General features: G+C 42.0%; 1 protein-coding gene across 2 annotated transcripts; it reads left to right on the top strand.

Moving 5' to 3' along the window:
- Positions 1-1,560: 1,560 nt before the first annotated feature.
- On the top strand, positions 1,561-15,735 carry lrrc4bb (leucine rich repeat containing 4Bb). Of its 2 annotated transcripts, none has more exons than XM_035747786.2 (3): positions 1,561-2,160; positions 9,645-10,237; positions 10,368-15,735. In XM_035747786.2, exons 2-3 carry the CDS (start codon positions 9,995-9,997, stop codon positions 12,381-12,383), a joined length of 2,259 nt encoding a protein of 752 aa, XP_035603679.1. In that variant the 5' UTR covers positions 1,561-2,160; positions 9,645-9,994; the 3' UTR covers positions 12,384-15,735. The 2 variants fall into 2 exon arrangements, with proteins under 2 accessions (XP_035603679.1, XP_035603688.1); XM_035747795.2 differs by lacking the exon at positions 1,561-2,160 and adding an exon at positions 7,535-7,876.
- Positions 15,736-24,107: the final 8,372 nt, after the last annotated feature.

Below are 24,107 nucleotides of genomic sequence, written 5' to 3'. Positions count from 1 at the left end.
GCAACAGCGGCTCAGCCGCAAAGTGGTAGACCACACAAGCTCACAGAACGGGACCGGCGAGTGATGAAGTGCGTAGCGTGTGAAAATAATCTGTCCTTGATTGCAACACTCACTACTGAGTTCCAAACTGTCTCTGGAAGCAACATCAACACAATAACTGTTCGTCAGGAGCTTCATGAACTGGGTTTCTATGGCCGAGCAGCCGCACACGAGCCTAAGATCATGCACAATGCCAAGCGTCGGCTGGAGTGGTGAAAAGCTTGCAGCCATTGGACTCTGGAGCAGTGGAAACACGTTTTCTAGAGTGATGAATCACGCTTCACCATCTGGCAGTCCGACGGATGAATCTGGGTTTTGCAGATGCCCGGAGAACATTACCTGCCCCAACGCATAGTGACAACTGTAAAGTTTGATGGAGGAGGAATAATGGTCTAGGGCTGATTCTCATACTTCGGGATAGGCCCCTTAGGTCCAGTGTAGGGAAATCTTAACACTACAGCATACAATGACATTCTAAACTATTCTGTGGTTCCAACTTTGTGGTAAACATTTTGGGAAGGCCCTTTCCTGTTTCAGCATGAAAATGCCCACGTGCACAAAGCGAGGTCCATATAGAAATGGTTTGTTGAGATCGGTGTGGAAGAACTTGGCTGGCCTTCACAGAGGCCTGACCTCAACCCCATCGAACACCATTGGGATGAATTGGAATGCCGACTGCGTGCCAGGCTTTATCGCACAACATCTGTGCCCGACCTTGTGGCTGAATGGAAGCAAGTGCCCCGCAGCAATGTTTCAACATCTAGTGGAAAGCCTTCCCAGAAGAGTGGAGGGTGTTTCAGTAGCAAAGAGGGCACCAACTCCATATTAACGTCCATTATTTTGTAATCAGATGTTCGTTCGTCGAGCATGTGTCCACATACTTCTGGTCATGTAGTGTAGTTTAATTAAATTAAAACTTACGTAGTGTTTTTCTGCTAATAAGCTGTATGCCATGACGCCACAACCTTAGATAAACTACAAAATTACAAAACCCTAATTGAAAAGCCATTGCCTCAATGTTGATTTTTTTTCTTCTTCTAGGAAACCTTTATACTGTGTTAAACCAATGTTGATTGGTCAGGTCAGATCTGATATTTGTAGGCCATCATTGTCAATAAGAATGTGTTCTTAACTGACTTGCCTAGTCAAATAAAGGTTAAAAAAAATACAAATTTAAATAAGGCAACATTTGTGCAACAATAGTACAACTGAAAATGCCCAGGGGTAGTGAAATAGCTACTTTCCCCAAAGGCCCAGTGGCAATATGCTCACTCACTCTGAGATGCAATTGGGAACCAGCAATATCTTGATCTCAAAGCCACTAAGCAGACTGCAGCGAAACCTCATGCAACTTTTCCTGAAATGTACCGAATCAATCAATTAATCGAGCAATAGAGTGCTGAGTCATATCAAACACTTAACACTCTGTGACCACTGTCCGTAGCCCATCATAGATCTATCTAGGTTCTCTCAAACCCACTGGACCTGATATCCCACTCACCCTTCAAACCTAGGTTATAGTAGGACCTGCACAACGACTGCAAAGACCATGAGGATAGTGTAGTGCATTAGCGCCATACGTCTTGGAATACATGGCGAGTTTCTTGATCATGGCTCTCCATCATAAATGGTTGGTCTTCTGTGGTCCATGTTGAGAGCTTACGCTGCCTTCGTGGCATTCAGCTGCAGACCTACGGAATGTGCGTATACTGCCGCTTATGCTGAAGCGCAAAAATACTCTGCCCAACGGGCGCCGTCGCGTTTGCTGCCTGCGCGCGTCTCCAAGGATAAGAAGCCGCTTGGATGCATCCAATCCGGATTTCGTTTTTATTTGAACTAAATACCGCTTTATATATTGTAACGTTAACGTTTCTTCACCCTTTTTCATGGTGTGTGTGGATTCTGCTTATATTGAACGTGCTATCGGCGTATGAAGTCCCTGTTGCGTTGCTGCTGCGGAAGACAAGAACAAGAGCCGAACTCACAGCCGTGGAATCGAGCGAATCAATTTAGAGAAGAGAAAATGAGAAATAGATAGAGAGGTTGGGGGACTGGCGACAGGAGAGGGATCGAAAGGAGAAGAAAACGTCGACCTCACGCCGCAGCAATTGAAACAGAAAGGTATGAGTCAATTGCACATAGCCTAATACTGGTAGAAACGTCTGAAAAGACAGTCGTAGTCAACCTATTTCTTATTTTGGTTTGTTTCTGCGGATATCAGGTGGCGACATTACTGTTTTATTAGCTAAAATAGCTAAGTATAAATGGATACAAGTCATAACTAGTAGGTTCCAATTAACGTTAGACATTTTGAAAATCAAAGCTGATGTATTGATATGATCTTGTGTTGAAATGTATTCTTAAGATCAATTCAACCCTAAAAGCTGTTGAAATCATATTGTCACCATATGTAAGCCTATTTTGTAGTAATATAGCTTCATAACGTTAAATATCATTATTCTTGTTGCAATTGTGTAGTTGTCATTATTCCACATTCAAAGAGACAGTCGATGCAAGCCATTTTGTAATGCAGCATGTGCCGAATTAGGCCTATTCTAAGAATTTCAATTGCGTTCCATAGAAGGTGCGCCGTAGCGCGAGGCCAGCTGCATTAATGAAATTACATGTTAATTTATATTCACTAGGGTTTATTGTGCTTTGACCATACATTGAGAATAGATGACACCTATTTGTCATATAAATTCCTTGGAAATGATCTAATTCGACTTTTCATTCCAATGTTTAGAGTCTCCATTTTATGCTGTAAAATGTCAGACCAATTAAGGAGAGAAAAAATCTCTCCTGCAATTGAAGTGTTTGAAGCACCATTTTGACCTACCTAATTTCCCCAATAGGCTAACACTGATTGCCACTATTTTGAATATAGCCTCCTCCTAACAGGAAGCCCACGTCCAACAACTCCGAATCAATTTGGTGTTGTCATAGTTACAGTAGGCCTAGACGTTAGCGCTGTTGCAGCTTTGTGTTAGTCTCAGACCAGCGGTAAATATCAGGCCTAATTTAGCGTGGTATTGGGTACTAGGGGGTAACTTGCCCCCTAAAGAACAATGTCTAATTGCTGACACAAAAAAAGCAACGTTTGGCAAATAAATGGTATTTGGGTGAATGCCATGCTTAGGCGAATAAACTATAAACGGTAATAAATGGCTACAGTTGATTTTTTTTCATGAAATGTTGTTATTAGAAAACGGCCGTTTTTGTAAAGTACAGGTGGCCAGTTGCCCCGGTAGAAGATTATGGAATAGGGTTTGACAAAAGTGTGTTAAAATCCATTTAATCAGTTGTATTTAGAAATTCTTTACTACGTAATACTTCAAAGCTACGTCTCGTTGTCTAAATGTAATTATTTAAATCAAATATGGGGCGAAGGGTGTTGCACATGCCACCATTAATAGCCGCACTATGAGGAGATTTGATGTGAAGTCCCTCATTTGAACTCACCTGCACATACATTTTGTTGTTCCGTTCCCATACAATCCATGACATACAATTGAACTAAATATTATTTGAATAATGCAAGATTTGAAATCCCAGCAGTCTTTAAAATTACATTCAAGAGCAAAAGGTTTTCAATCTTTGTTTTTAATTTATCAAAATAAACATGAATTGGGATGGAATATAACTAATAACATTAAATAACATTGGAATATAACATTTAATAACAACAACAATAACTTACCTAATTAATTCCGTTTCACATTGATATGGCAACTCTCTTATGCTCTATTATTGCACGATTCTAATTTGTACAAAGGTCACAAATAAAGATATCTCCAGTAAAATTGAAGCACAACTCATTTGCACACCTCCTGCACTGCTCACACCTACTCCAGTCCCACCTGTGACTGAAAACAAGGGGTTGCTGTGCAAAATAGCTAAAAGGCTATAAAGTAACATTAACTGCAAAGCAATCAGTCACTAGTGGAAACATTTACAACTGCAATTAAGTTACGTTATCTTTTTATGTATTTTACCTTTGATGATTTGGTTGTAAGGTTGCTAGCTAGCACACCTAGCAGCTAATGCTAACTAGCTGGGGGGCTTCCCCCAACACACTCATCCAACATATTACTTACTACTTTACAAAAAAAGGATCAACATGTTTCTCTCTAAACACGTGGATAATTCATCTTAAGGCTTTCCTCCTTGTATAATTTAAAAACAAATGTAAATCTAACTTCATTGAAATATATCTACAACTCTTTCAAATTTTCAAAAAATTTGATACATTTATCCGAAAATTGTTTTGTTGAAATATCTCCAAAAGTTGTGATGACACAGAGGATTTTTGTTGTTGTTGTTGAGCAAGAGCAGTGGCAGCCAGGGAAAGAGTTGGGTACCCTACAGGATCTCTCTTTATGCTCAGGTAGTCTTTAGCCCGAGGATATTGAAAGCCACAACAAAGCCACAATTGGTAACACTTTACTTTGACTTTACTAGACTGCTGTGCTTCAGAACTGGTTGTAATCATATAAAGCTATGAGCTTTTATAATGTCTTATAATAAGGCTTATGATAGACTTATGTTAGGCCTATGTCTCTATTATGTATCACCATTTCAACTTACTCAAAATGGCTGTTATTTATTCAGGATCATTTTGATACTATTGTAATAGTCTACATTATACACTCGACAATGCATTATAACTGCATCATAATGGACATTATAGTTGCAGGCTATTGAAGTCAATTGAAACCGCTGGCTAGTTAAGTAAAGTGTTACCCCACTATTCACCTCAACAGATCCAAAGAATAAACCATTGGTGGACAGTGATTACACACTAATCATGTGTTGGTGTAACATTTGGCCAGCAGGTTGCAGATCATTTGTTTCTTCACGACTGAGCGCTTTCTTCTCCCAGAACTGATTGTGTATAGTCGATCAATATCTACATGGGTGCAACTGCAACCAGCTCTTGACATGAGACAAATTCATTGCATCGGTGTAAAGTCTATAGTGTATGGGGGGGAAAAGAGTAAGAAGAGCCTGTAGGAATAAAACCGGAGCCATGTTATATGAACATAATGTAATGTTCTGTATTTGCCGACAGGAAATAAAATAAAAAGACTACAGACTACTCAACCTTGTCTTCCACTGGAGGTGGAATGTGTGGTATGGGGTAACTTAAGAGTTCGCAGTGTGTTTTTCCCCCAGTGCTTTTTAGTGTAGCCCAAGATAGGCAAAAGCCACCTCCCTAACAGAAGTTCACTGCAGTTGAAGGGAGTAAAGTCAATCAAATAATGAGGCACACATTCGTGTACGTTCGCTGGTCTTATTGTGCTCGACACGTTGAATTGAGAGAGAGTGTTATGAGTTGACATGTCTGAGTAGACTATAGGTAGCCAACGTTCACCTACAATAAGAGAATGTGCACTATAGAATTGCATTGTTGCAGATGCCTGCCTCCACAGTGCACAGCCTGTATGAGAGAGTCGCCTGAAAACAAGAGATAACGTACGTCCATGGACAACAATATGTGTTCTGTTTTGATGGCTTTGGAATGACTCTGAGTAAAGAGCAATCATTTCCCCATGCAGCCATGAGCTCATAAACTCGCTTTACAGTGGTGTGTCCCTCTGTTGTCTTGTAAGGGGCGGCAGGGTAGCCTAGTGGTTAGAGCATTGGACTAGTAACCGGAAGGTTGCCAGTTCAAACCCCCGAGCTGACAAGGTACAAATCTGTTGTTCTGCCCCTGAACAGGCAGTTAACCCACTGTTCATAGGCTGTCATTGAAAATAAGAATTTGTTCTTAACTGACTTGCCTGGTAAAATAAAAAGACCCAACATACACTTCTTATGTAATAAAAAATTGATCTTTGCTGATCAAGATCGCCACAATAACAGAGAACATTTTCACAATGATGGACAAGTCCAACACTGGTTGATTCAACGTTGTTTCCACGTAATTTCAATGAAATTACATTGAACCGACTTGGAATAGACGTCGAACTGACTTCAGTGGGCATCATCTCAGAGATATCATCCTGGAGTGTAGGCCCCGCATTTTTTTTTCAGTTTAAATGTAACCTTTATTTAACTAGGCAAATCAGTTAAGAACAAATTCTTATTTACAATGACGGCCACATAGATCGTGAAGGGACACCCGGGGCACATATTGAATATATTCCCCTCCCCCAATGCGACTGTCCATTGCAAAGACCGGTAAACTATCTAATGCACAGTGACACAACAATCATTTGCCTCAACGCTGAAATTATAGTGGAGAATCATGGATTTGGTGTGTGGTGTGTGCAAGTGTTTGTGTGCGTGTTTGCGTGTGTGTGTGTGTGTGTGTGTGTGTGCACGTGTGAGGGCGGGTAAAGTACATTTCCACAGACCTATATTTAGGATATTCTCCATCATAAGCTTCTTAAAGGTCCAATGCAGACATTTTTATTTCAATATTAAATCATTTCTGGGTAACAATTAAGTACCTTTAAAAAAAAAAAGCTTCTTAGCAAAGAGAAATTTCTCAAGCTAAAATGTTGCCAGGACTGTCTGGGAGTGGTTTGAGTGGGGTGGGGAAAAGTGAAACTTTCCTGTTATTTGCAGAGATGTTTGGCCCTGTCTTTCTTATCTGTCTACTAACTGATATACTGCATGGTGATGTCACCGTGGAAGGCCAAAACTTTTCAAACAGCTCTTGCACTCAACATGCATTATCACCATTTTGACAATTTTATACTATTATTCCAACCTCATAGTGTGGAAATATATATAAAACATAGGAAATCAAGTTTTTGACTACACTGGGATCTTTAATGGCTGCTTTTAGCAATATTTTAACACCCATTGATGTGGATCTATTCTGCAGCCTATGCGCACATTAGGATTCATGAAGAGTATGTTTCCCTATGCTGTGATGGTGAGAGGCAGGGGTTGGCTTTAGTGTGCACTGTTCAATGTGTGCAACGTCTACGTTTCAGGGATCATCTCTGGATCAGGTACTTTGACATTGTGGTATGGGAAGTTTGTGTATTTTTCCTTTATTTATGTTTAAGTTCGGTCTAAAGATATCATGGACTCACTTAGGCTACTCGATCATTTCAATAGGTAGGCCTAGTTCTACTACTATAGAGCTGTAAACCACAAGCCAGATATTTCAGATTATTTTAGAACATTTCTAAAGCATAACTTTTTAATGACCCCTTTGTGAGAGAAAGAAACATGCTATGTCTACTGAGCAAGTATGGGCTGTTGACGTGCAGGCACCCGACAGTGTAACATAGCCTACAGAACCATAAAAAGCTTTTGACTTACACTCAGTGGCCAGTTTCTTAGGTACACAAATCTAGTACCGGGGCAGACCCCCCTTTGCCTCCAGTAAAGCCTGAATTCTTCGGGGCATTGAAACGTTGCTCAATTGGTATAAAGGGACCTACCGTGTGCCAGGAAAACATTCCCCCCACACCATTACAACACCGCCACCAGCCTGTACTCTGTACTTTCTACTCTGCCATCAGCATAACTCAACAGAAACTGGATTTCGTTGGACCAGGTGATGTTTTTCAACTCCTAAATTGTCCAGGGTTGGTGATCGCGTGCCCACTGGAGCCGCTTCTACTCGTTTTTAGCTGGTAGGAGTGGAACCCGGTGTGGCCGTCTGCTGAAAAAGCCCATCCGTGACAACGATCGACGAGTTGTGCGTTCTGAGATGCTGTTCTGCACACCACTGTTGTGCCGCAATGTTATTTTCCTGTTTGTGGCCCGCCTGTTACCTTGCACGATTCTTGCCATTCTCCTTCAACCTCCCCCACAGGACGGATGCTGACTGAATGTTTTGTGTTTGTCACATCATTCACCATTTACCAGAGAGGTATGATACAAATGGATATACACGAGTTTGAGCACAGGTAGCTTTAGTTTGAACAACAGGGCCTTGAACCACATGTAGTATTGTATTGAGGTTCTGATAAGGGTCTCCATATTTGTCGGTCTTAAAGGGACAGTACAGGGTAGTTTGTGGGAGGGAGGATGAATGGAAAGGTAAGAGAAAGGGGGATAGGTAGTCAGTTGTCCAACTGAATGTATTCAACTGAAATGTGTCTTCTGCATTTAACCCAACCCCTCTGAATCAGAGATGAGAGTGGGATCCCATGTTTGTATACATGCTAAGATAACTATGTTAGCTATTTTACTTCCCAATTTGTAGAAGCAGAAATTGGCAGAAACTACCATGTCAAAATGATATGGTAAACTGGTACCCAGCAATAACCTGTAAATGACTTGTTTGTGTCTTCATAAGACAATTATTTTCAAATGTGGTATATGTACATCATGAGTAGCCTGATGGTAATCACACTAGAGTTACAAAGGCTGAGCTGCTTAATGTAAAACACGTTCACTGTGAAATGGGCTACTGAAATGATACAGTCATAAGGCTAGGGGGTACACGTTTAACCCGGGTTCTTTCACCCCAATCAAACCCTGAAGGGCTATTGGAGGATGCAGACCAGTCAGGGGGGATGTCGATAACTGAGTTACAGATGTAAGATCTTCATTGTTGTTGCTGAGAAATGCAAACATGGAATGTAATTCAAGGTTTATGAAGGCTTCTAAAGTTTGTCATTTCAAACGTAAGAATTTCAGACGAGATTTGCTGATACCAAAAATGTATCAACCCCCTACAAAGAAAAAAATCCATCAATTATAATCCACACAATAATTCAAATTTCCTGTTGGTGCAGGATTATTTTCCTGCTGTAGCAAACTGGCTCAAATTAAGATCCAGCATCTGTACACTTGGTTGTGGAAGTACCCCTCAACATCACAAAACATACCCTCCAGTTCCTTGTGATCAATAGAACTGATTGTGACTGGATTAATATCCGTCTTGCAGATCATTAGGGCTAGGTCACCATACATTTGATGTCGGGAAACCTTTTGCTGTTTCCCCCATGTAGCAGTAGTTGTGTAACATTGATTCTAAAAACAAGTTATACCTCATTAAATAGAATAGCAAACTGACAGTTCAACGCTTGCTTGTTATAGTCTTTTAGAGTGATGTTGGCATGTGTTCATGTTTTTTTTTTTTTTACATAAATACCTTTTCTCCAGTCCAAATACACTACAGTGTGTATGATTATGCTCATAAATAACAAAGGTGTTTATTTTTTCTCTCATCATCGAGTAATGAATCATACACTAAAGTTTATTTCATACTTTGCTCTAGGCCTGTGGTTTCTTTGAGTTGTGACACACCTGAGCTCTTGAGTTTTTAAAAATAACTTGACTTCCACTTGTGGGGGGTTAACTGCTTTGCTCAAGAGCAGAATGATAGATTTTCCCCCTTGTCGGAGCTGGGATTCAAACTAGCAACCTATCGGTTACTGGCCCAACGCTCAAACATGTTATATATTAACCATCAATCTTGCAATTGCGTTAAAAGTCCAACATGATTCTATGTTTCAGTGCCCACAGATTTCACAATGCTTCTACAATTACAGAACTCATGCTTTGTGAGGTTGTCTGATCCCTCTCTCTCTCTCTCTCTCTCTCTCTCTCTCTCTCTCTCTCTCTCTCTCTCTCTCTCTCTCTCTCTCTTGCTCACTCTCTCTCTCTCTCTCTCTTCCTCCCCTATACAGTGAGGAGCATCTACCATCCACAGAGATACGCCAATCAAGAGCAGATTCACCAAACATCTACTTTGTTGTTCTAATAATTGTCATGGGATCTACAAATACATAATTCCCTAAAAAGCTGTGCTGAAAATTAGACTGCCTTTTATATTTACACTGACATTAACATAGTCAAGTGAGGAAATATAAATGATAAATCAAGAGAACATTTAACATCTAACAGTTATTGAAAAGACTTGAAAGAGAAGAATAGAATGGATTGGTAACATGAACAACAAGAGAACTACTTAATTGTCTTGTATCAGAGGGGACTTATAAACATATTAGGACTAGGGGTGGGTCATGACCCATTTGCCATGCGTGTTGTCATGGTGACCAGCCCCTCCACCCCTTCCCCCCTCCTCTGGTTGGTCCAGATTTTACTGTGGCTCCACCACCATGGACCTCAGGTAACAGAGGCCGCTCCCCCATGTCCAAACCCCTGTAGCTGCTCCAATCAGGCAAGCCGAGTGATCTGTACAAGGAAGAGTTTGGTAGAAGTCCCGGACAGTATTTCTGTGAACACAAGATACCTTAACCTACAAGAGAACACGATTGAGGTAAATATGCCTTTCTCTCATTACGTTTACCTACAATCCATACATGTACGCATATGAAAAGAGTATGCTTTACGGCCGAGCGGTTTCATATGGCTATAATGTACCAACATGTATTTATCTCTCTTAACAGGTGATAAAGTCTGACACATTCAAGCACCTGCGGCATTTGGAAATCCTGCAGCTTTCCAAGAACCACATCAGACAAATCGAGGTGGGCGCGTTCAATGGCCTACCCAACCTCAACACCCTGGAGCTCTTCGACAACCGCCTTACGTTGGTACCGTCGCAGGCTTTTGAGTACCTCAGCAAGCTGCGGGAGCTCTGGCTACGGAACAACCCCATCGAGACACTGCCGGCGTACGCTTTCCACCGCGTTCCCTCCCTGCGCCGTCTCGACCTGGGCGAACTACGGAAGTTGGACTACATCTCTGAGGCTGCCTTCGAGGGCCTGTTCAACTTGCGTTTCCTGAACCTGGGCATGTGCGGTCTGAAGGAAATACCCAACCTCACACCCTTGGTCCGACTGGAGGAGCTAGAGCTGTCTGGCAACCAGCTGGGGAATGTCCGGCCCGGCTCGTTCCAAGGCCTGGTGTCGCTGCGCAAACTGTGGCTCATGCACTCCAAGGTGACTGTCATTGAGCGCAATGCCTTCGACGACCTGAAGAACCTGGAGGAACTCAACCTGTCCCACAACACCTTGCACTCGCTGCCCCACGATCTCTTCACCCCGCTGCACCAGTTGGAGCGGGTGCACCTCAACCACAACCCCTGGGTGTGCAACTGTGATGTCCTGTGGCTTAGCTGGTGGCTGAAGGAGACGGTGCCCAGTAACACCACATGCTGTGCCCGCTGCCACGCGCCCCCAGGCCTGAAGGGCCGGTACATTGGTGAGCTGGACCAGAGCCACTTCACATGCTACGCTCCTGTCATTGTAGAGCCACCCACTGACCTCAATGTCACAGAGGGCATGGCTGCCGAGCTGAAGTGTCGCACTGGCACCTCCATGACGTCTGTCAACTGGCTCACCCCAAATGGCACCCTCATGACGCATGGGTCGTACCGCGTCAGGATCTCAGTCCTTCACGACGGAACCCTGAATTTCACCAATGTGACTGTGCAGGACACGGGCCAATACACCTGCATGGTGACCAACTCCGCCGGCAACACTACGGCAACCGCAGTGCTCAACGTGTCTACCTCAGACTCCAGCAACCCTTTCAGCTACTTCACCACCGTCACTGTGGAAACCGTGGAAACTAACAATGGGGAGGATTCCGCTGCAAGGCAGTACATCAACGAAACCTACGTACCGCCAGATTACCTGGGTCCCACTGTTTCAGGAGGGGTACTGGGTAAAGGCAGGGCTGGATTCACCATATCTCCATCTCGCTCATCTCTCTCCTCTCTGTCCCCGCGAGCCACCAGAGCCACTGAAAAGGCAGTCACAGTGTCTATAATGGAGGTCACGAACATCCCTGGCCTGGACGACGTGATGAAGACCACCAAGATCATCATTGGCTGCTTCGTGGCCATCACCTTCATGGCGGCCGTGATGCTGGTGGTCTTCTACAAGCTGAGGAAGCAGCACCAGCTGCACAAGCACCATGGCCCCACCCGCGCCATCGAGATCATCAACGTGGAGGATGAGATGGGTGCCGGGGCCGGGAGCGGCATCTCAGGGGGATCGACCATGCAATCCGGGTGCGGAGGAGACGGAACCTTGAGAATGCATCACCCGGAAATAGTCAACCTTCCCAACATCGGGCGATCAGAGCATCTTAACCATTACTACAAGGCCAATCATTTCAACAACAACGTTATGGGTCTGAGCATTGGGACAGGGGCAGGCATCAGTACTCTAAGCAACAAGAACAACCCGTCCCCACTGAACCAGCAAGGCCAGGATATCCCCATCTCCTGTACACAGGTTCCAATCTCCTCAGCCACTTTCCAGACCATGTCCGGAAATGGCGCCAACACCAACCCTCTTTCCGTTTCCCCACCTCTGCCGATGTCCCTCCCCATGTCCCCCATGGGATTACACGGATCGATCAAGGGTTTCATGGGCCAGAACCAGAATCCACAAATGGAGCCTCTTTTGTTCAAGGGAAACTCAAAGGAAAACGTTCAAGAGACTCAAATCTGAAGAAAAAAAGAGTGAGGAGAGAGAGAGTGCAAGGGAAAGACAGAGAGGGGATTGATGGCCTCTTTACGTGCCGAACGATTAAACACTACAGTGCATTGACATTACACCAGGAGAGGGGATAGACTGACACTGCAATACACAAACACATAGACTGGTCAGTGACAGTGTACTGAGCCAAGGATTACCACAATGGGATACTTGTGTTTGTAGTAACGATCACGGCAATGGAGTTCAAAAACGAACATCGCTACAATGTAAATCTGTGCCAAAGCAAATGTTTCTTGCCGTTTCTACGAGTTGTATTCACATAGAAGACAACGCCTTTCCAAGTACTGTAGCTCAATCCCCCACGTTGTGGTTGGCTAGTAAGTCGAGACTTATGTCACGCACAGCACTTGACCACATTGACGTTTGGAGACATTGCAGGAAAAAAAATGCTCGAGACATTGCTCTTTCACAGAAAATACTTGTGCAAGATACTCTCTCGCATGAACTCAATAGTCTCCCCTTGAGGCTGTAGGTAGGCAGAAATGGATGGACAAAAGGTACATACAGTACAGTACAGTACAAACTACTGTGAAAGTCACACAGATACATAAATATATTTTCATTTGAATATGTTACATTGCAGACTCTAACGCAGAGATATTTTGGAGGATGTACGAGCTGTAGTCGTTTGTTTTCTGAGTGATCCGGGGCGGTGATTGTGAAGGTTGAATATAACGATACATATGTTTTGAGTTTGGCTACTCCTCGAATACATAAGGGCTCAATTGCAACACTCATTGTGAATCTATGAATTTGGCTGCCATGAGTACTGAAGAATGGCTGGAGAGTTCCCCCAGTTTTCTGTTTGGCGAGGGTTTTTTCTCTCCCTGTGTTTCACTCGCTCAACCGTGACGATAACTGGACACTTCTGTTCTTGTTTGTTTTTGAGAATATATTCCATATGTTCCAGCAGGCTACTTGATTATTCAAATGAGAGCTCCAGATGCCAGCATATACGTGTACCATCAGCAAATTTAGGTGAAATAACAAAACACATCAACAGTGAGCTAATACCTTGCAAAGACTTGTATGGGAAATGTTGACAAAGTGTAACTCGATCAGTAGCAAGAGATGTGCTATAAGTGGTGAATTTGATATGAACTCCTTTCTCATGGTGACCATTTTGATGCCACATAACGCTGTCATAAGGGTGATTAAATGCCTGTCTTTGCGATGGCATTCAGTGGGTGGATTCGACCACATTCTTTGGTTTAGTGGAACAGAAATGTACGATAATAGTATTTGGTTGTATGACAATTGTACGAACCAACTTTTTACGGTGTACCTTTCATGTGTTCATACCATTTTAAAGCTTTGCGCATTTGAACTATGTCTTCAATGATTTTTGTTTAGTTTGATATAATGTGTACAGTTGTCTAGCCATGTATCATTCACATGAAATAAATAAATCATATATCGAGGTCTGGGCGGTCAATGGAAACCAACTGAAAACATGCAGTAGTTCTAAAAAGTGATTAGTAGGCTATATATTTCAATCTAGGTTGAACCTATATGGTATACGATACACCCATTAGTCATCTTGGTAATCGCATTATGATGTCTGTTCTTTTAATATCTCAAGACCGGCTTTTAGTCATTCTTATGAGGGAGTTGCATTGGCATTAAAAGGCTGCTTTAAAATGACACAGGATCCAGTTTGTCTCCTTAACCCCAAGAAAGTGATGTGAGTCAACACGGGAAACGGATATAAAAATGGTTGTTGCAAACTGAACACGCCAACTCCATTCACGTGAAAGACGACTTGAGATTTGACGTGTGGTGGTAACGCTACCCGCATTAGTCTTTGTGTAATATGGAGGTGATCTTGCACCAACATGCTGCTCTGTGTAATTTGCAAACCACTCAACAATCGCTATTGCTGCACCCCTCTCTCCTCGCAGGTGCTGCATACATTTTCAGTGCTTGAGTGGGTGGGGAAGGCTGGTTCTTCTGATCTCGTTGTTATGCTCTCGTAAGGAGTGCATCGGTTTTTTTTCTCTCTCCAGGAAATAATGATTCTGATAATGATCAAAAACAACCACGATAATAGTAACATTAATAATAATATGATCAATTCTGATCTGTGGCGATTTGTGACGATATCTCTCGTACATTTACACCTGGATTTAAGTTAGTTTGATCAGCATTAAGATATGAAAGGAACATGCCGAACATACCAATAACGGGGCAGAATGACTTTGTCGGTGCAATTTTGTCAGCTTTCAATGTCGCTCAGTTTATGTGCTGCCTGTAGACTTTCTGAGATGAGACAGGCAAAACGACCGACCAACCAAGGAACTATTAGGGAGTTGTAAAAGCAAGGTTTTCCCTGATGTTTTACACATATTTTCAGTAATTATGGCACTCCTCCTCAAAAGGAGTGAAGTAGGATGCTGATATAGTATTTTAGTCATGTGGCCCGGCAGAGAGTTCAACTGTTTCCCCATTGAGACGTTACTAGAATATAAATGAAGACTAAAAACTCCAGCATATGGCTGCACTGTTGATGACAGTTGATGTGCTACATTTTGGTAACTGTGCTGTCAGATTTCAAAGAGCATATTAAGTACCTCCTGAATATGCTAGTAGAACAAGAAAGTCCTTTCTTGGAATTATAATATTTGGCCATGTTTGATGATCAATATCAATATTGTAGCATCACTGTTGTTACGATTGTACCATTGGAGAAACACATCTATTATTTAAGCCATATTACTATTAACGTTATTATGTTATTATTGTTATTATTATTATAATTATCATAATTATCTGCCACCCTGTTATACCCTGAAGATAGTGGTGTAGTGTTTTTGATGGCGGAATGACAAAACAGGAAGTATTATACAGTTACTACTAAGTCATGCCCCGGGTAACAACATCAGAGGAGAACACCTGAACTTTGACAACTATGTCTTCTTCACTCTACTGCACAGAAGAAGAAGATGATGGCCTCTTGCAACAGATGGAATACTGAGTGTGTCGTTTGTCCCACCTCTTGTTACAGCTGGATGCTACAGCCCAGATGCCATTTCATTTGGTGTTTGGAGTAAAAATTGGATAACTTACACAGAATGTGGATTACTATTACTTCAGCCACAAACTTGTGAGAAAATAATGGAATACTGTATTCTAAACCACAAACTGACCTTTTGGTACAAGATTCCATTTGATAAACAGAACAAGAAACTGAACTAGGTTGTTGTTTGGAAAGCTTTTTAATGATGTGAAATACATGAAGTGAAGCTATAGAAAACATATAGATTTCCTTAAATGCAAAATAATAAAAGTGTCATTTTTGTGTTCAGTTGTTGACATTTTTTTCCCCACGTGTTGGTTGTATCTAAAGTGTAATATTATTAATATGGTCATTATCAATGTACTGCCATCTGTAAAAATCATAAACCCAGGGATGCAAAATGGTGGAGTAGAAGGTTTGAAACACTGTACTATTTTTCTATAACTTTGGCCAAATCAACACATATGGTACTTACACTTCTATGATCGTCATACAATGACTGAGAGGTATTGTACGTTGCTGTCCGTTTGGCTTAACTTTCTGCTAGCTGTAAATCATATTTCACATACAGAACTACTCACCACACATAGTTCCAATTCAGTTGTTGTTGTCTTCCCATCTTGACCACCGTGTACTACAGAAGTTTTAACATTTAAGCCGGGGTTACATGATGATACATTAAGTTATGGCGTGGATTTGATAAAAACAAAAATGAAATGAATTCTGAAAAATAGAAATTATTCTGTGTGTTTTGTCATTTTTCTTTTTCATTTTTGAGAAGAAAAGGGAGTTAGCATTTCATTGACCACTAGCACGGTGCCCATATTAGGTCAGAGACACATCCATGGATGTTGTGTCAGAGTTAGCAGGGGTTTATATCAGAGTCACTTGGAGTTGATATCATTGTCGCTTGGAGTAAGTGTCCTAATATGGACACCGTAGACAGGTGTGAGTCACTGCTGTGGACTTGTCTGAATCTTACACTGTAGTACGGCTTAATGACATTGGGCTATGAAAGTACACTCTTAATCAATGCATGAGTGGAAGTCATTGCAAGTTTGTTTAACCACACATGAGTAGGTGCTCTTTGTTGTTGCGATGTTGCTAGTTTGCTAGCATGTTGAGGTGTACAGCAAGTACCAAGGTAATTATACTTGAGGTGACCTGACATACTGTCTTCATAATATTTACATAGGAGTGACAAAAAGGCTTACCATCTGTCAGGGTGCACAATACACAGTAAAGATATTTATCTTTAAAGTATTTGACAAAAAATGACGTAAGATGGATTTTACCCTTGGTTCATCTAGATCAGGTATTTCCAAACTGGGTTGGCAGGGATACACGCAATGCCGTCGGGGGTATGCCAAATAAAATGTTATTCGCATTTTTAAAAAAAAATTATAATAATTTCTTCACATTTTCAAACAGTACATTTATATTTTCCAACGGGGCAAAACATTTGGGTGAGGTTTTGTTTCTCGCCTGAGTATCCTCGTTTCACTAGCAAAAATAAAATTAAACCATCTCGTGTTCAGCGAAATAACAACACAATGTCAAACACAAGTAGCCTAGTCAAATAATGAACATCCAATCACATTAACCGTTACTCTCTTGCCGGAAACCTTGTGCAGACATTTAGAAACAAAACATGACAATTTGAAAAATAATTCACAGGAGTGTTATGGTGTGCCACCGAGTGTCTAGGACAGGCAAGCCCCATACTATTGTGGAGGACTTAATTTATCCTGCTGCCGCGGACATGGCTGGGACAATGCTGGGGGAAAAGGCCTGAAAAAACTATACAGACAATGCCTTCATCAAACAACACTGTTTCACGACGCATCTGTGACATGGCAGGAGATGTTTTGAAACAATTACTGCTTCGCATACAAGCCAGTGAATTATATGCGTTACAGCTGAATGAGTTAACAGCCGTGGCGGGCCTGGCACAGGTCCTGGTATATGTCTGTTACGTTTATGGGAGTGTCAATTAAGGAAGATATCCTCTTCTGCAAACCACTGGAAACCAGGACAACATGAGAGCATATTTATAAAGTACTGGACAGTTTTGTGACATCAAATGGACTTTGGTGGTCAAGATGTTTTGGTATCTGTACTGATGGGGCAAAGCCACGACAGGGAGACATAGTGGAGTGGTAACGCTCGTGCAAGCAGTTGCTCCCGACGCCACTTGGGTACACTGCAGCATCTACCGAGAGGCTCTTGCTGCCATGGGAATGCCTGACAGCTTGAAAGATGTTTTGGGCACTTCAGTGAAAATGGTTAACTTTGTTAAAGCAAGACCACTGAACTCTCATGTATTTTCTGCATTATGCAATGATATGGGTAGAGACCATGTAACGCTTTTACAACATACAGAAGAGTGCTGGTTATCAAGAGGCAAAGTATTGACACGTTTTTTTAAATTGAGAGACGAGCTTAAAGTTTTCTTTACTGACCATAATTTTCACTTGTCTGACCTCTTGCATGATGACGAGTTTCTCACATGACTGGCCTATATGGGTTACGTTTTTCACCTGAATGATTTGAATCTAGGATTACAGGGACTCTCCGCAGCTATATTCAATGTACGGGACAAAATTGAGGCTATGATTAAGAAGTTGGAGCTCTTCTCTGTCTGCATTAACAAGGACAACACACAGGTCTTTCCATCATTGTATGATTTTTTTTGTGTGCAAATTAACTCAAGTTTACGGACAATGTCAAATGTGATACAGCGAAGCACCTGAGTGAGTTGGGTGCGCAATTACGCAGGTACTTTCCCGAAACGGACAACACAAACACCTGGATTCATTATCCCTTTCATGCCCTGCCTCCAGTCCTCTTACGGATATCTGAACAAGAGAGCCTCATCTAAATTGCATCAAGCAGTTCTGTGAAAATGTCATTTAATCAGAAGCCACTGCCAGATTTTTGGATTGGGCTGCGCTCAGAGTTTCTTGCCTCGTGCTGTTAAGACACTGATGCCCTTTGCAACCACGTACCTATGTAAGAGTGGATTCTCGGCCCTCACTAGCATGAAAACTAAATACAGGCACAGACTGTGTGTGGAAAAGGATTTAAGACTGAGACTCTCTCTAATACAACCCAACATTGCAGAGTTATGTCCATCCTTTCTAACACACCCGTCTCATTAACCTGTGTTGAGTTATTCACCATGTTTGATGAACAAACAAGGTGTTATTTGTAAGATGCCTAAATAAAGAGCAAAATGATTGATTTTTATTATTATATTATTTGTGCCCTGGTCCTATAAGAGCTCTTTTATCACTTCCCATGAGCCAGGTTGTGACAAAAACTCACACTCATTCTTATGTTTAATAAATGCATCGTATAGTGTGTGTGTGTGTGTGTGGCAGGCTTACAATGATGGCAAAAAAAAAAACAATTGAGTGTGTGTTGACCCTGGTGCTAGAGGGGGTACGCAGCCGGAGGTTGAATGTTTGAAGGGGTACGGGACTAAAAAAAAGGTTTGGGAACCACTGATAGATTAACTTCTTGATTTGACACACTGTTAGAACACAGGGCATGTTTTATTTCTTGGTCAGGATAGAGTAACTGTCTGTGTTTTGCACCCAGTTGGTTACAGAGTAATGGTTGAGAACAGTTAGCGAGATCTGGTTCGTCATACAAAGGTAAACGTAACTTCCCATAACCGTGGGAACTGGAATCATAGTGTGTTCCACTTATTTGTCCCGGTTTCATACGGTTTATGGCATATTGATTTACAACCAATATAAAGAAATGTGGATTGACAAATACGAAACTGATGATCCATTTTGCATTTCGAATTTGCAACATTTGTCTGATTTTATGTGACATGTTTAACGAAGACTACTGTACATTTATGGGACACTATTCAATTCTCTGGGGCATGTTCTTTGGGGCATGTTTATATGTGGTTGTCCTCCTGCAGCCCCTGGAGACCCCCCCATTGGTCCCTGGAGACTGTCTGTACATCTGTTTAAAAAAACTTCCTGCTGGAACAAGCATCACACTGCAGTACAGACATTGATTGGACAATAAAGAGATGGGTTGTTAGCAATTGGTGAATTGTAACAGAAAAACGGAGTTACATTTGTAGCTGCCAGTAAGGATGGTGTTTATTAATACATTGAAGGAGATAACCTCGAGCTGTGATGAGGCTTGAAAGCAGTTGCACTCAAAACACCTTGAGGTGAAATTTCGAGTAGGTAAATCGTAACCTGTGTTGCCAAACACACAGAATGAGCTGAAAGGAAATAAATGTGGGTTAACGAAAGAAGAAAAAAAAACATCTACATAACATCTATCACTCGCGCCTTAAGTAGGCTTTTATGTCGACAGAACCGGCAGATTTAGGTAACGCATCAATCGTAAATATTCTTAAGAGGCCTGGAAGAGAGAAGCGGAATGCATCGTACGCTGCGGCGGGAAACAAATTGAACACGCATCCACACTAAAAGACGGAAGATGTAATGCTGGGAATGCAAATGTGATTAGAGGAGCGTGTGATCTTAACGCGGACATATGTGGCAGTGCAAGGTGATCTTGTGAAAATACCCTTCTCATCGCTCACAGCAAGGCACAACCATTTGTACTGGGGGAACCTTTTTTCTTTTTTACATTACATTTTTGCCTCTTCTAATTGTGACCCGACTAATTGAAATGAAAGGGGGACAAATTGTTTTTGTTGATGGATGAGACTTTCCTCCCCATCGATGTCCCCTTTATCTGTATCCCCCAAAATATCTATCCTCTCCCTGAGCCTCCCTGAGCCTGCTCTCTTGCCCTGTTGTTCTCTTTCCGTGCTATCGTTCCCTTCAAATTCAATAGCCTCCCAGCAGTGATTCTCAAGGGGATTCCCTTTTCACTCCCCTGGCCAACAAACAGACTGCACATATACTACAGTGTCGGTCGGGAGACTGACACTACATGAACTCCACTATGGAGCTATGGAGCAGAGGTGTCACAGTGCGTAGGCAGCGACAGTAGCGCCTTTGCTCTAGAACCATGGACATTTTTTTTTTTGTTGCTGTAGGGAGGTAGCGTACTTCTGAGCATGCCTACAGTACATGCATACAAGAGCAGTTTAGGGTCGCTATATTCAAGTGTGGATGTAGCACCAATGGCTAGATACTGGCTGTGGATTATGTGATCTGTTAGGGAATTGAGTGGATATGCTCTGCCTTTCAATGCCACTCAAAGCCTGGGACTCGGCAACATTTCCCAGCTACATCAACATGTGAGAGAAAGCCTAAGGAACAGAATGCATTCAACTGAATAGGAGTTAGTGTGTGTATTAGGGATATATTGTACTAAATGCAATTTTTTTTGAGATTAGTGATCTTTATATGTAAATAGAGACAAATTGCTACTTCAGCATACTATCATTTTGTATATGCATTTTATTCCGGATCCCCATTAGATGAGAACCGAATGCTCTCGAATGTCTCAGTGCCTGACACAATGTATGGTATGTGGAAATGTACAGATGTAAATAATATATTTTTCAGGAAAATGTGATTTTTTTTCATCTCGATTATTATTCTGGACAGTGTGTGTATACCAGCTCAAAGAGCTATGGAAGATGCTATCCGCGTTCTATTTTAGTCATTCTCTTAACCCATATCTCTACTTCCACTTTCCTAACACACTCCTCCCCCAGGGCAGTTTCATTACCTCATTTGATGCCAATTCCGGTGGAGACAGTGCTCAACCCAGCAAGCTATGTCACCTGAAATAACTGCATATTTGTAATTCTACTCTGGAAAAAAAAACACATTTTTTTACCTATTGGTTTCATTTGGATCATTTCTTTCCCCTATCGTTTAATGCAGAAAAGGTGGAAGTGGGTGGGAGATGGGGGAGTAGGTTGATAGAGTTTATCTGGAGCCTGTGCCAACTTTTTTTTTATGATGATCCAATTGGTTCATGTGCCCACCTGAAACACATTTTGTGGAATAGAATATGGACATGGTTGTTGTTAAGAAATGCATGTGTTTGATTCCAAGTGGAAACCTTTGCCCGTATTGTTACTGGGAGGAATTGTGTGCATTTTCCCATGACACTGACACTGAAGAGGAGATGCGGTATTTATACCATGCGTACATGATTGAAAAAGTGTATCTTATTTCCTTTGCAAGCTTCCTGAACAGCTTGTCCATATCTTTGAGGACGTACACAAGGCTATCACAGTGATACTCTAAAGCTGTAAAAACAGTGCTCGACTTGGGCCGCAGCTCACCGGAACTGAGTACCGGCACCTATTTCAATCCCAGTCAAGCATTGCGAAAAACTTAAATGCTTATGACTCCAGTCTCCACTTAGAATGTTCTTTTACTCTCAGCGAAAACATGTTACCTTAACAGAAAATGTCAGCAAAATATCGTCATTTTTTGGGATGATGATTTTGCCTTGTGTTCCATTTCCGGCAATGCGGCAATGGGTCAATTACCAATAATATATTTTCCTTGTGGTGCATCGTGAACACACTCTGAAATAGCTCACACGTTCAGAATGCATCGGTGCCTTAGAATCTCATTCATAATGCATTCTAACCGTGATAGATGTTACCAATACAGAACCTCTAACAAGCACAGGACTTCCAGAAATATCTCACCAGCCACTGTAAAAAGAGGTTTGAGGTTAGAAAGGGATTCTTTGCTTTTTAGCTATTTCTCTATCGTCTCCGATATCCCAGTCTTGCAGATGAACGGGGTGGGAGTAGTAGGTCATGTATGTTGCTGAGGTACGTTGATGCGCTATGTGGACGTGTGTGGATACATTTTGGAATGGACTACAGTATGCATCACTACTCCGTATGGTACATTACAGTAGGCCTCTGGTTGCCGGATGATACGGTGAAGCTACTTTGCTTCTTAGGGACACCGTAGGATGACGGCAAGGAAGTGGATGAGGATTAAGGGGAAATGATAAAGGCTTGTGAAATGTAAAGAGAGAAATAATGAAAAATATGAGAAGAGGGTGAAAGGTCCATGTTTGGAACATGTCACTACTCATTGAGTGGAGTGTTCAGTTTCAAGCCTGGTAACGTGAGCTATATATATTTCATTGGAATGCGTTTGCAAAAGTAACTGTCAGTTTCACAACTATCTCGGCACTGTAGAAGTGACAAATCTGTGTCTGCGAACTCAACACTTGGGAATATGGGGCAGTGGTCATTTCTGTGTCTGCTGCCTCTCTGTTGTGTCTAGATTCATATATTGATTCCATTTTTATTACTGTTCCAATATGTATTCTTATTTTTGAGGGGCAGGTCCTCGTTCTCTCTGAAAAGTCATTTTTGACAACACAAAGAAGGAGAAGATTGTTTTAAGAAGCAAAGGACTGAAGAAGAACAAATTAAGAAAGAAAGAAAGATCAAAGGAAAAGCAAAGAAAGACGTAACAATTCTTGCTGTCGGATATATTATTTATAACATGATGAGATAGGAAGGCAGAACAAGTTTCTCTACCTCTCCACCTCTCTCTCTCTCTCTCTCTCTTTCTCTCTCTCTCTCTCTCTCTCTCTCTCTCTCTCTCTCTCTCTCTCTCTCTCTCTCTCTCTCTCTCTCTCATACTCCATTTGTCCTAAGGAAATACATTTCTGTCCCATGTCTCTCTCTCTCTCTCTCTCTCTCTCTCTCTCTCTCTCTCTCTCACTCTCTCTCTCATACTCCATTTGTCCTAAGGAAATACATTTCTGTCCCATGGGGTATAACAGTATTGACGTCAAGAGATGAGCTATTGATTGACAAGAGAGGACAGAGAGACAGTTGACATGCAGAAGGCATACGAGACGCCAACAACAACAGTCCCCCTAGTAGGCCTATGCGGTATGCATGGGACACACATTGATGGCCATAGTGATACATAGCCTTCATGTATCTACTGGACTTGTGCATGTACTGTATGTGTCTACCAGATGTACACTGAGTGTACAAAACATTAGGAACCCCTTCCTAATATTGAGTTCCACCCTTTATTGCCCTCAGAACAGTCTCAATTTGTCTGGGCATGGACTCAAGTTGTCAAAAGCGTTCCACAGGGATGCTGGCCCATGTTGACTTCCCACAGTTGTGTCAAGTTGGCTGGATATCCTTTGGGTGCTGGGCCATTCTTGATATACTTGGGAAACTGTTGAGCATTCAAAAAAAACTAGCAGCCTTGCAGTTCTTGATACACTCAAACCGGTGCGCCTGGCACCTACTACCATACCCTGTTCAAAGGCACTTAAATCTTTTGTCTTGCCCATTCAACCTCTGAATGGCACACATACACAATACGTCTCAATCGTCTCAAGGCTTAACAATCATTCCTTTAACCTGTCTCCTCCACTTCATCTACACTCATTGAAGTGAATTGAACAAAGTACATCAATAAGCGATGATAGCTTTCGCCTGGATTCACCTGGTCAGTTTATGTCATGGAAAGAGCAGGTGTCTTGTACTCTCAGTGTACATTGGCACCACGGACACCCAGATTATTTCCCCTTTATATTCCTCAGGGCCTTCAGTGGCACATACTGTATGTCTTCGGTTGTGTTAATGTGTTGACGTGACAAATATTTTTGATATTACATATGGCCTACCAACATGTACATGCACTGTACGTGTACATATTAGAGATTGCGTGTCATCGATATTACCCAGTTAG

This window comes from Oncorhynchus keta, chromosome 3 (assembly GCF_023373465.1).
Source record: "Oncorhynchus keta strain PuntledgeMale-10-30-2019 chromosome 3, Oket_V2, whole genome shotgun sequence".
In the NCBI taxonomy this organism is placed as follows: Eukaryota; Metazoa; Chordata; class Actinopteri; order Salmoniformes; family Salmonidae; genus Oncorhynchus; species Oncorhynchus keta.
The sequence above is the reverse complement of the archived record's forward strand: the minus strand, read 5'-3'. Positions and strand labels throughout refer to the sequence as shown.

Coding starts and splice junctions, on each gene's coding strand:
- lrrc4bb (XM_035747786.2), top strand. CDS start 9,995: ATGCGTGTTGTCATGGTGACCAGCCCCTCCACCCCTTCCCCCCTCCTC. Junction 10,238..10,367: donor TACAAGAGAACACGATTGAG/GTAAATATGCCT, acceptor CTCTCTTAACAG/GTGATAAAGTCTGACACATT.